Consider the following 13569-nt stretch of genomic DNA (forward strand, 5'->3'; position numbering starts at 1 on the left):
CATGTCCTGTTGTGTATAGTTTTGTTATTGTTTTATGCTGGTTTGTTTTTTGGTTTTTGTTACTCCTTTGGAGGGCTCAAGTTCCAGAATATGTCCTTAAAGTTTATATGCTATTGTGTTAAAATGGTTTTAGTGCAACGTAATGTGGAAACTTTATTGCGGTGTTAATGTGCTCCAGCTATAATATGGCATAGCTATTGAAGGAATCTTGAAGATGTGAAGCCAACGTTATTAGATGCGAATTGCTATGTGTATGGTATTATAATGGCCATTTAAGTAGCAGTGCTATTTGCAGATTGTGTATATAGACTTAGCTTCCAAGCTCTTAGGTTAATCGTTTGGAAAATTATATTAACTTGTGTGTGAAGTTGTTAAATGCTTGAATAGCGAAAAATAAACTCTAAGGCGTCCTTACAACTGTTAATTTGACTGCTCTTTTGGTTTGTTGACCTAAATAATGTGAGATTTTAATATAATGCAGACAAAAAAATTTTTTTTTGGAGTATAAGCTTGTTTTTCATGTGTTCTTTGATTTCCCTTTAGGATAAATCGTCACCCGAAAACTACAAGCTTACTTACATGAAGAACATACATTTGAGACATAACTGAAACTAAATCTTGTTTGATTTTCAACAAAATTAAAGTATTTTTTATTACCTAAATCGTAAAAGGGAGAAATATGCTTTTTAAACTTTGGCAAACATATAGTAAAAATTGTAAGAGATTCAACTAGTATTAAAAACAAAATATATACCTAGCATTGAATTTTTTTTTTCAATGCCGAAAATTTTTTATTTTTATTTTTATTTTTTTCATTTTTTTTTTCAATGCAAATATTTGTCAGTTGCAATACCTAACATTTTTTTTTCAATGAAAAATATGATTAGTTGCAATAAATATATTTTTTTAAAGCAAATGTTTTTCAGTTGCAATACATTTTTTTTAATGTAAATTTTTGTTGATGCAGTAATTTTTTTTTATTTGTAATGAAAAAAAAAAAAAGATTTTGTACAACCCTGAATAGCTATGATGGATGTATTCAGAACTGGAAATGTGCGAAGAAAATATATTGCTCTAAAATAAAAATAAATTACGGATGCTTAAAAAGGGGAGCATTGCGTCCCCCTTTCCCATTTTCAGTTATTTGGGACAAATAAGTTCTTGAGATGTAAGTGAGGGATATTTAGCTTACAGAGAAATTTTTTTTCTAAACTTAAAAATTTTTTGATCTTCAAAAATTAAGAATTGTTATTAAAAATAAAATGTAAAAGTATTCGTTTGTTGTTGTTTAGAGCATAAAATATTTACTCAGTAAAATAGTAAGTACTAATAAAACACGGCTATAAAATGAATCTTAATTTTTTTTTTCAATATTTTTACTTTTTTAAAATGTTACCGATGTAAAAAACAAAATCCCACCAAAATTGGTTCTTTATTTTAATTTAGCACTCTATTGAAATCTGAAAATTTTTCATTTTGTTTCCATTGTAAGATTCTAGCCATGAAGAAAACATTTAAATTTTTAAAAAATGACATTTGCACATGGACCACAATATCTTTATTAAAGAAACACATACAAGAAAATTGATTTTAAAAAATTTAAGTTTTTATTCGACAATAACATTTTCCATACAAAATGTAAAGATAAAATAAATAAATAAAAGAGATATGACGAAAATAAGAAAATCACTCTTTGACTTGCTTCAAAAAAACCACCCCAAATCTTAAACCGAAGGTTTAATCGAAAAAACTTCTTTAACATATTCTGTAGGAAATTCAATTATCTTTAAGATTGCTATACAATTTTTTCTGCTAGGTCCAATAATACGCGAGTTATGTGAAAAAGTAAAATAAATAAATTTTCAGAAAAACTGCATTTTCGGGAGCGTCTGCCGGGGGTTTGGCCGCACTTAAAATGTCTGCCATGGGTATTTTTGTCATCAAGGAGTCCACCGCTACAGGATGCGACTAATTTCAAGTGGTTACCCTAAATGAATCAATTTTCAGAAAAACTGCATTTTCAAAACCGTCTGCCGAGAGTTTGGCCGCACTCAAAACGTCTGCCATGGGTATTTTTTTATCAGGGAGTCCACCGCTACAGGATGCGATTAATTTTAGGTGGTTACCCCAAAGTCTAAAAACGCCAAAAAAAAAACGCATTTTCGGGACAGTCTGCCGGGGGTTTGGCCGCACTTAAAATGTCTGCCATTGGTATATTTGTTATCAGTGAGTATGTGGCGTTGGTTATCAATAAATTTTAAGTGGTTACCCTCACTAAATCGATTTTCAGAAAAATGGTACTTTTGATGCGCTTTTTCTCGACAACGCCCCAAATAAATGCAGGCAGACTAAGGTATTCGTCATCACCATGACCCACGCTACCTCTGACATTCATATAAATCGGTTATCTCTCACGCAAGAAATCTGCTCTTAGACTATATAAGAATATTTTAAATTTCTTTTTGAGTGATAAGAATTTAAAATATTTAAGCAATTTTGGTTAAAATTTTGTTTTTATTTAAGAGCAGCACTCTGAAATTTTTTTTTGATTTTTCACTGGTTTATTACATTAATTTATACGAAATTTCATAAAAAATGAGAACAGAGAAAACAAAATTCATTTTTAAAATTGCCGTAAGCATAAGGTAGACTCAGGCCCATTTGCTCATACGATACTTAAGTATTTAAGTATAACATAAAACCCTATGTTTCACATATCGGTTTGCACGAAACTCAAACTTCGTCCTAAATCTCAGTAAGTTCAACATAACTTAGAGGGAAGAAATAGTTGAACATAAGCTGTTATGTTCTACCTAAGCACTTTTATTTTATGAAAAAAGCAAGAATTTCGCTTAGAAAAAACTTAGAATAAACTAAGTAAAACATAAGAGTTATGTTCGACCTAGCTAAGATTAGAATTTATGACTAGTATGAGCAAATGGGCCTCAAAGACAAAATTAAAAATTAGTTTCACACCCCGATACTTGTATTATTTAAAATTTTAAGATTGCAGCTTCTTAAAATCTGAGGATTTCTGTTAAGTCAAAATACGCCATAAATAAATAATTTAAAATGAAAATAAGATTGTTTGAAATTTGTTTTTAGGTAAGTTTTGCGTTATTATGTAAAAATTATAAAAGAATAACTCTAAACTGCCATTGTCTAGCTATTGGAAAAATGGGTCGATCCCCGCAAATTTGCCATTTTTATTGTCTACGTATCACAGATTGAACCTGCTTATTCTTTGGCTTTATGACAAGCTCATTTAAAAGATGAGTTACTCCTATAAATCTGCCATTTTCGGAAACGTCTGGTAGGGGTACTGCAGCGAAAAAACGTCTGAGACCGAACTTTTTGAAATCAAGGTATCGCCCTCTATCGGATCTATATGAATTAAAGTGGTTATATACTCTACACAAAAATCGGAAAAATGCATTTTTCAACTCCCCATAAACCATAGAATGCCGTGATATAAACCTGCTAGACATTCGAAAAATAAAAAGATTTTGTATGTGTTGATTATTTTTTGATTGGAATTCACAAAATACGGAAAGACTGGAGTGTTTAAAGCAGCGGCTTTAAGCTTGTTTCTTGTTTTTTTTTTTGCAATAGCAAAACACACAAACTTTTCTTTAACAGATACCGTTAATTTTACTTGAAATACAAATTTCAATTTCTTCTATCATATCCCTAATTACCAAGTTTGAAATAAATCATTTCAACTGTAGCTAAAAATAGAGTAGGTATTGTTAAATATTTGTAAATTTTCTAAATGGTTATAAATTTTAAGTACCCAGACTCGACGCAATTATATGTTCTTTGAGTAGGCCATAATTAAATTTCAACGTTAAAGCTAAAAAGTACATACATTTGTACGTACCTATTGAATTTGTTATCAGCAAACATATGTGCAGTAAAAGTTATAAGCAACTTCGTATGTTTTACTTGTCCTTCTCTTCCTTTGATCCTGGTCAATGTGTGTCTTGTCTAACTACGCTACAAAACTTTTGTTCTATTGACAGTTCTTTAACATTTGAACAAATACCTTTTAATTCAAGAATTTATAATTTATATTTGTTTTCACTTTTCGCATTTATGTATGTATATATTCTCAAGTTCTTAAAACCGTCTGGAGGTTTCAGCATTGTCTGGTCTAGCTGTTTCTCATTATGCTAAAACTACGTGCTTATAATGTTTGTATATTTATATATACCTACCTATAATATATCCTAATGACCCCATAAACCCACGGGAAAGTAACCACAAATTGTATGTAAATAAATCTCTTGCAGAATAGAATATAAAATCTCATAGCACTTTGAGTCCTTTGTGTGTCTTCATCTTTCATTATTGTTGTTGTTTCTTTTAGGTTTAATGAATATACGTATAAATATAAATCCTTCAAGGACTTATTTTGGAAAAGGTCGTTTGAGTTTTAACCAGAATTTTATAAGTATAAGTGTTTTGGGAATAATTTTTCAAGACTCAAAGTCTCTTTGCGGTTGAAGAATGTTGTAAATTTTAAGTACCAGTTTATCTATGGAATAGCACCATTAAAAGTTTTAACTTACAAAAGCCTACTTGAAATTTTTGATAAATAATGCTAGGCTAACAAGACTGATAAAAACCCATTGTCGGTGTCATATTTTCAAAATTTATTGCAAGAATTGCAATGAGTCAGTCTCGTAAATCTAGCGTAAGATAAAGCTTCTTTTAGCGTATCAAGTTAAATCCTCTCTGTGTGAAGGGTTCTATTGGTTGATCATTTTTGTCATATAAGAAGCTAACTTAGACGAATTAGACCTATTATATTACTAATATATTATTATAGTGCGTTCGATTCATAAACAAAAATGAGAAGACACATTCAACAAGTTTTCGGGAAAAAAAATCAAGGACTGAATAATTTATTAAGTTTAATGCGCTTGTGCACTGAGAGAATATTAAATATTATTGAATTCGCCAACATGGGGAACATTTTTAGAACTCCGAAAACCTCTTTCTATATCATTCTCTTTATAAATAAGTAGTAATGTTAGGCACAGAGAGCCAGAGAGTGAGAGAAAGATACACACACATCTTTAAACAGTTTGAATTTTGTATTCTCAGTAAGGCAGGAAAACATTAGGTCTTACATGGAGATTTGAGAGTCGTTGAACTCAATACTGGGTCAACTTATAAAGAGGTAACCGACTGCATGGCTAATGTCCTTTTTGATTATTGTGTTAAGTGAGCTGTGTACATATTTCAAATGATAAAGTTTGTTTACTTCTTTGTGTTTACGTATGTATACTTTAAGGTTTTCTTGTTAAAGTATCATGGCTGTAAAGACATATTTATTTAAAACAATGGAAAATGTTTTATTTTCAAGACTTAGATTTGTATAAGAAAATGTGAATCTTTTGGTTTTGGCAAATCAAAAATAACAACATTAGGTTTTTTCATTGAAAAACAATTTTCATCAATCATTAATATTGTTCAAAAAAGTACGTATACGCCACAGTGACCGAAAAAGTAAAACATGCTAACTTTATTTTACATAACAAAATGGCTGAAATTGGTACAGTTTTAATTGATTCATCTGATAGGTAGGTAAGTAAATAAAATTAAGTTTGACCATTATGTCGTACCAAACCTTATATCCAAACAAAATAAAACGATTCCTCAATGAATTAGTATAAAATGAAACAATCGAATCGACATTCAAATTGAATAGTTCTATACTGCCCGTAATTTCGTAAAAAACACAAAATTTTCGAATTTGATTTTTTTTGCATACGGTAAACGCTCTTTAAATTAAAATTTCGAAACAAAATTTCACAAACGTCAGAAAAGTAAAAAAAACTTCATTCTTGATTAAGCTTTGACAACAAAACTGGCAGATAGACTGGAAAATGGAACGATTTGTGGAAAACCCATGATTTGTTAATCAAGGTGACAAAACTTTGATTTTCGAGGATTCTTAACCCTTTCGGACTTAGCGATACTCTCATGTAACATTTTCTTAAAAATTCGTAAAAAATATTAAATTAAACAATTTTTTAGGTTACGATGGCTTAATTGAAAGATAATAATGCCTAGTTACTGGATTATTACAAAAAGTTAGTCAAATATCATACCTTTAATTTTTTTTTTTATCGAGAAAGGGACTGAAATTCACCTTTTTTTTGCAAAAAAAAATTTTTTTATTACATGGTCATAATTTTGAAAAAAGGATATACAAAATGTTAATGCACAAAGTGTTTTGTTTTTTTGCTTAGAAGAAGTAGCATACATTATAGTTTCATAAAAAGTTATTTTCTCAGTTCACCGACTTTTTTTGGTGGTCAAAGGCAGTGAATGTTACTTACATGTAACATGAGAAAAACACATTAGTTTTGCTATTTATTATTTTGAAAAATAACTATTTGCTATTCATATTTCTTAGTTGTGATGTTTTTGACCCGATAATACCGAAAAAAACATTTTTTAATATTGATTTTCATAGCTTGGGTTCGAAAGGGTTAATTATGAATTAAGGGAAACCGTGATAAGAAAATTGTATATTTAACTCACTCTGAACAAACTGGCCTTTCATGTTTCCCTCATTAACTCAGAATTATGAAAAATGTAATTAGGGGAGATTATGGGCAATATAGCAGCGCTGTGTTTAAGATTTAAGGTTTGTTACAACAAGATGGTCAAACATAATTTTTTTACTAACTGATTAGGTGAGTCAATTAAAATTCTGCCAATTTCAGCCATTTTTGATAACTAACTTTGTTTTTTTATTTTATTTTCGGTCACTGTGGCGTATACGTACTTTTTTTAAATTAATAGTTGATGTTAATTGTTCTAATCTTGGACAAATAAAACAGACGAGAGATATTTGTTGATCATTTGGAATGCTGATTCCAGACATTTTTTTCATGGAACGTGTTCTGGGTGTATGTCTTAATAGGATAGGATGTAACGATCAGTCCACATCGTGAAAAAGAGGTTTGTATCGTTTTTATTCAAAAGATCTAGTTTCGCAAGGTGGGGGCAAAAATGACATTTTTCAAATACATAAATATATTCATAAAGTTAATATCTCATCCCAAGAAAAAGATACACTCGAAAACATTGCATGAAAAAATTTTGTCATGGCCGCATATTTTGACATTTTTTACCAAGTTTAGTATTCTAAAACTGAACTTCTAAATTTGGTATAACCATAGCTTTCCAAGTGCTGTGCGCAAACTTATTTGTGTGTAATTTAACAGTTACAGCTACCTGGAAAGTAGAATCAAATTTAAGTAATACTCATCAATGGTAGAGAAAGAAGAGTTTTATCTCTATCTTTACATTTTCAGGAATTGAAAAAAATCGTATAATGCTCTGCACAAATTAGCGTACGGAAATTAAATGTTTTTTTTTTTTCAATCCTACAGCTAGCACCATGTTTAATGCCTAAATAAAATACTGACAAAAATATGATTTCGGCATTTTGTTTCTGAAGGTTGAAAAAAACTCCTTTGTAATTGTTCTGCTCCAGATTTAAATATATTGCACTTCAACTTTTTACCAAAGTTGCTCTCATGTACAAGGTTTTAAAAATATTAAAATTCGAACTTCATTGTGTCGTTATTACCTTTGTCTATAACATATCAAAAAGCGGCATTAATTTCAAATGATAGTTACAGAATCTTGAGAAAATCGAAAATCAATCTTACATGCATGATGTATCCTTGAAACAATATCTAATAAGAGCATGCTGCTGTAAGAATCTATTTGATATCCTTTTGCAGTTAAAATAAGTGTCTTTGAAAATTGTAGTATTTCTTACGTCATGTTTATTTTTTGTGAGAACCAATATCTTTGAAAGATAAAAACTCAAATTTGAGAGAGAGAGAATTATCCCAAGGCACTTCTTAGTTTGAAAGAGCGCTATGATAATGATTGCCTCATTTTCTTAGAATATATCTCACAGCTGATCGAATTACCCAAGGTTCAAAAAGCTTCTTCTGTTTCTCTACGGAGCTTGGTAGACAATATTTCGGCGTTGATTAGTTCGCTACTTTCTATAGGATCGCATGAGAATATTTGTAACGCAATAATAATTCATATTGCGATGTCGAAGGTTGACACAGATACACAATCGAAGTGGGATGAACAACTGGACTATAAGAAGTTGCCGGATTGGAAGGATTGTGCAAGCATACTCAATAAACGGTGCCAATATTTGGAAGCAAGAGATAGCAAGCAGATTCGTTTGGAACAATGCGTGAAGACATTCAACAAACATTCATCAACAAAGCCAACAATAGTAAATCCTCATCGCCCACAAACTTCGCTTACTGCAAACCAACGATCCTGTATCTTATGTCGAGACCTTAACCATTCAATTACAAATTGTAAAAAATTTCTTGAGCTTTCGGTTATGGATAGATTTTGGAAAACCAAAAAACTAGGCTTGTGTCTGAATTGTTTAGGGAAGGGTCATAGTGTATCTAGATGTCCGTCGTCTTATAAGTGCAAGACTTGCAAACAAGCACATCATAGCCTTTTGCATAGGACTCAACCTGCAGACACCAATTCTGGTATTGATACTCCCTCAGATACATCTGGTCAAAGCACATCGGCTGCAACTCATTCCGCAATGGAAAAAGAGCAAGTTCCTGAAGCACAAGTTATTTTAGCAACAGCATTAGTTCTTATCAAGGACTCATCGGAAGGCTTTCAACTCGGTAGGGTTCTACTAGATTCTGGCTCGCAAGTCAATTTTATTAATGAAAAGTTTGCCAATTCACTTGGTCTAAGGAAACATCGTAAGAATGTTGACATCGTCGGAATAGGAGTGACTGAAACAAAAATAAAATATCAAACTCAATCAACAATCCGTTCACGATATAGCAACTTTGAAATTTCTCTCGAGTTTCTAGTTGCACCTTCCATCACTGGGTATCAGCCTGAAGCATCTCTCAATGTAAGCAGTTGGAATCTACCTTCTAATTTAGAGCTTGCTGATGAGAATTTTAATCAACCGTCACAAATCGATTTATTGTTAGGGGCTGAAGCTTTCTTCGATTTATTAGAATCAGGTCAGATAAAACTCGGAGAGGGTCTTCCATCATTGCAACAAACTGCATTAGGATGGATTGTATCTGGAAGATACAAATCAAAATACAACACTTCAAAGAAAGCATCGTGCGCAGCCAATACACTTGAAGTTGGTCTTGATAAATATTTTGAAAAATTCTTTGAATTTGAAGAAATTCAAGGTCTACGGCCAATATGGTCTGAAGAGCAGAATGAATGCGAAAAGCATTTCATAGACACAATTAAGGTGCTTCCTACCGGTCGGCTTATGGTACAACTACCTTTCAAAAAACATCCTAGCTGTCTTGGAGGCTCTTACGATATTGCTTTTAGAAGATTTTTGTCGCTTGAGCGTAGGTTATCCAAAAATGCATCAATAAAAAGTCAATATTCTGATTTCTTAAAAGAATACGAACGTTTAGGTCACATGTCTCTGGTTCCCAATCTGAACCTTGATGAAGATCATTATTATCTTCCGCATCAATATGTATTAAGGCCTGATAGCGTATCAACAAAGTTACGTGTAGTCTTCGACGCATCTTGCCGCACATCATCACAAATTTCTTTAAATGGAATACTAATGGTGGGTCCTACTATACAGGATGAGCTTTTGGTTATTTTGCTACGTTTTAGACTTTATCGATACGCGCTAACTGCAGACATCGTTAAGATGTATAGGCAATTCCTTGTACATCCATCGGATAGGAAATTCCAATTCATCTTATGGAGAGAAAACGAACATACCCCAATACAAACTTACCAGCTCAATACCATAACATACGGCACATCATCTGCACCCTTTTTAGCAATTCGCTGTCTTCAGTATTTGGCTGAAATTAACGTCGAACGTTTTAGTCAAGGTGCTGCTGTTCTTAAGTCGGACTTTTACGTTGATGACATGCTAACTGGGGCAGACGACTTGGATACTCTTTGTCAAAAACGGAATGAAGTCGTTTCAATTTTGAGTACAGCTGGCTTAGAACTTTCGAAGTGGAACAGCAATCATGTCGCTTTAATTGAAGAAGCTACACCAAAGGACATCAAATTGACTGAATCCAATCTCACCAGTACGTTAGGTATTTCTTGGAACCCTCGTGCTGATGAATTCATTTTTTCATACAAACCTAATCGGGTCTATACAAAATACACAAAAAGATCTATTCTCTCGCTTTCGTCGTCTCTTTTTGATCCAATGGGCTTGCTTAGTCCAATAATTATCCGGGCTAAGATACTGCTACAACAGCTTTGGATAGAAAAATTCGATTGGGACGAAAATATTTCTCCAAATCTCGAGACAGAGTGGCGTCAATTCATGACAGATCTCAACTCAATTCAAAATCTTCCAATTCCTCGATACGTTTTTCTAGAAAACAATATCAGATTCCAGATACATGGGTTCGCAGACGCATCTATGAAAGGGTATGGCTGCTGCATTTATCTGCGGAGCATTGACAATAGTGGGTCCGTAGGAGTGAAACTTTTAGTCGCCAAATCCAGAGTTGCTCCTGCAAAGAAGAGAACACTTCCCCGCCTAGAGCTCTGCGCAGCACATCTCTTATCCAAACTTTGGGTAACAATACAAAGGGTCATCGTCAAGCACTACAATGAAACATACTTTTGGACTGATTCGTCAATAGTTCTGCACTGGATATCCACACATTCTTCGAAGCTAAATACTTTCGTTGGTAATAGAGTAGCTGAAATCCAGGACACAACAAAGGAGGTGGTCTGGAAACATGTTCCAACTTCTGACAATCCAGCAGATATAGTTTCTCGAGGATGTACAGCGGAAGAGCTTAAAAGTTCAATTTGGTTCAGGGGTCCAGATTTCTTGATCGAGGATGAAGAAAGGTGGCCATGTTCATTAGGAGCTTCTCCTCCTCCAGAAGATTTATTGCTAGAACACAGGAAAACTGTTTTAGTTTGTCAAAAAGACAAAAACTATTATCTCAATTTAATTGAAAAGGTTAGCTCGTACACCAAAGTTTTGAGAATCTTTGCTTACGTAAAAAGATATCTCAATTTACGATTACTGAGGATTCCATTCCCAGGTCGATACCTTACAGCTGGGGAGTTAGATTATTCGTTACTCACCATAGTTAATGTCATACAAATGGAGTATTTTGCGAAGGAGATCCAGGCAGTAAAATCAAACTCAAAACTTCAAGGATCGACAAAATGGTTATGTCCTTTTATCGAGGACAGAAATGGTCTTTTGTTGTTGAGAGTAGGTGGCAGATTGAAACATGCTGACATTCCAGAGGAAAACAAACATCCGATGTTGCTTCCAAAAGATTGCAATTTCAGCAAAGAACTTATTCGACATTTGCACTATTCTAACTACCATGCAGGTCCAAAGGCTCTTGTGGCGCTAACGAGACAAAGATTTTGGATCATCAATGTTCGACAGTTGGCACGCAGCGTTATTCGAAGGTGCACTCATTGTGCAAGATATCGACCGAAGTTATATGACCAAGTAATGGGAGATTTGCCTGCAGAAAGATTAACATCTTCACGTCCATTTTTATGCTGTGGGGTTGATTTCTGTGGTCCTATTTACACATACTACAAAATCAGGGGGAAGGTGCCTTATAAAACCTATGTGGCAGTTTTTGTCTGCTTCGCTTCGAAAGCGGTTCACTTAGAAGCTGTATCAGACCTTTCAGCAGACGCTTTTATATTAGCATTAAAAAGAATGATAGGTCGTAGAGGTATTCCCAAAGACATCCACTGTGACAACGCGACAAATTTTGTTGGCGCACAGTCAAAACTAAGCGAGTTGCGAGATATGTTGTTCAAAAAATCCAACCAAGAAAATCTCATTAATTATTGTACTAATTCCAATATAAATTTTCATTTTATACCCCCCAGGGCACCCAATTTTGGTGGAATTTGGGAAGCTGCAGTTAAAGTCGCTAAGGGTCATTTGTATCGCAGCCTTGGAAACGCCAAATTGTCATTCGAAGAGCTGTCAACTGCACTTGTCGAGATTGAGGCCATCATGAATTCGAGGCCTATTACTTCTATATCAACAGATCCAAACGACTTCGAAGCCCTAACACCAGCACATCTCCTGATCGGGTCCTCTCTCAAGGCGATTCCCGAACTATTGACTGAGGTATCCGACATAAGCTATCTCGAAAGGTGGCGGCGAATTAACGCTGTCAAAACTCATTTCTGGAAGCGATGGTCCAACGAGTACGTCACTGAACTGCAAGGTCGTGGAAAGTGGACAACATCAAGTCCAAATATCGCTATCGGCAGCTTGGTCATCATTCACGAAGACAATTTACCACCCCAAAAATGGCTCTTGGGAAGAGTCACCAAAGTCATCGAAGGTCCTGATGGGCGAGTAAGAGTCGCCGATGTTAAAACTCAACGAGGAACATTTCGAAGACCTATTCGCAAATTGGCGGCGATTCCGTCTTGAAAGGTGATCCTTTCAAAGGGGGCGGAATGTTGGAGCTCAAATCATCATAAATTACTTTATTTTTGAATTAAATTTTGAATAATTAACTTACTCTTAAATTGAATAAATTCTACTACTTTTATTACATTTATTTTTGAATTTGGCGCTTCATTTATACCATTCGCCATAATAACTTATTGTTGAATTCGCCTTAAAAATGTTACTTAAAAATAACGTAATTTCTCTCTCTAAAAATCTGCAATAAAATGTATGTATAAATAGAAGCTTTCAACTTTAATAAAATCTCTTTCTTGTTTAAAAACCCTTAGGGGAAAAATCGCTGCATTTTCATTTCGTCGTTCGCTACAAGTTTATAGTTTCGCTTTTATAGTATATCGGCTATAATATAGTAATTTAAAAGTTATAGGATCTAAAGTAATTTCGCTTAATTTATCTCAACCAGGATCTTTCTATCTTTTTAATAGAAAAGACAAAATAGAGTTCCCAGGTTGACGGTCAAGGTATTTGATCGTACATTTTTGGCGCCCAAACGTGTTTAAAGTGGTAATCCACATAAATTCCTATACAAAATTTAAAAAGAAATAAATTCTGTGTGAAAACTTATATATATCTTGCACTAAAAGTGACTATAAAAATAACTATAAACTTAATCAAAAAACTATAAATTAGTGCATTAAAAGTGAAAATTTCATCGGTTACGTCGCGCTATCGGTTTCGTGTCGCGAGTGCATGGTGTTGGTGCTAAAATCCAGGAGAAAGGAGAACAAAATCCAAGGAGAAAACTCTCATCAATCATCCCAGACGAACCAGCAGGTTAAAAAGCCAGAGAAAATTGTGGGAAATAAGTATAAAAATTCCCACCCAGGTATGTCCGGTCTGAATTTTATTCAAATGTGCGTTGTTCCAGCATCATAATTCATAATTTTAAAGCTAATTACAACATAAAAGCTAAATACAAAAAAAAAAAAAAAAAAAAACGCACATTCGACATACAAAAAAGACCATTAACTTGCTATTACCTAAATCTTCAAATGTACATTATATATATATCTAAACTATATACATACATAAAATATATT

General features: G+C 33.3%; 1 protein-coding gene across 1 annotated transcript; it reads left to right on the forward strand.

Annotated features, from left to right (window-relative positions):
* Positions 1-8092: 8092 nt before the first annotated feature.
* On the forward strand, positions 8093-12490 carry LOC129909492 (uncharacterized). The gene has a single exon (XM_055986568.1). The coding sequence runs from the start codon at positions 8093-8095 to the stop codon at positions 12488-12490; it is 4398 nt and encodes a 1465-aa protein (XP_055842543.1).
* Positions 12491-13569: the final 1079 nt, after the last annotated feature.

This window comes from Episyrphus balteatus, chromosome 2, assembly GCF_945859705.1.
Source record: "Episyrphus balteatus chromosome 2, idEpiBalt1.1, whole genome shotgun sequence".
NCBI lineage: Eukaryota > Metazoa > Arthropoda > Insecta > Diptera > Syrphidae > Episyrphus > Episyrphus balteatus.

What these genes read in the sequence shown, in the direction of transcription:
- LOC129909492 (XM_055986568.1), top strand. Translation starts at nt 8,093, where the DNA reads ATGTCGAAGGTTGACACAGATACACAATCGAAGTGGGATGAACAACTG.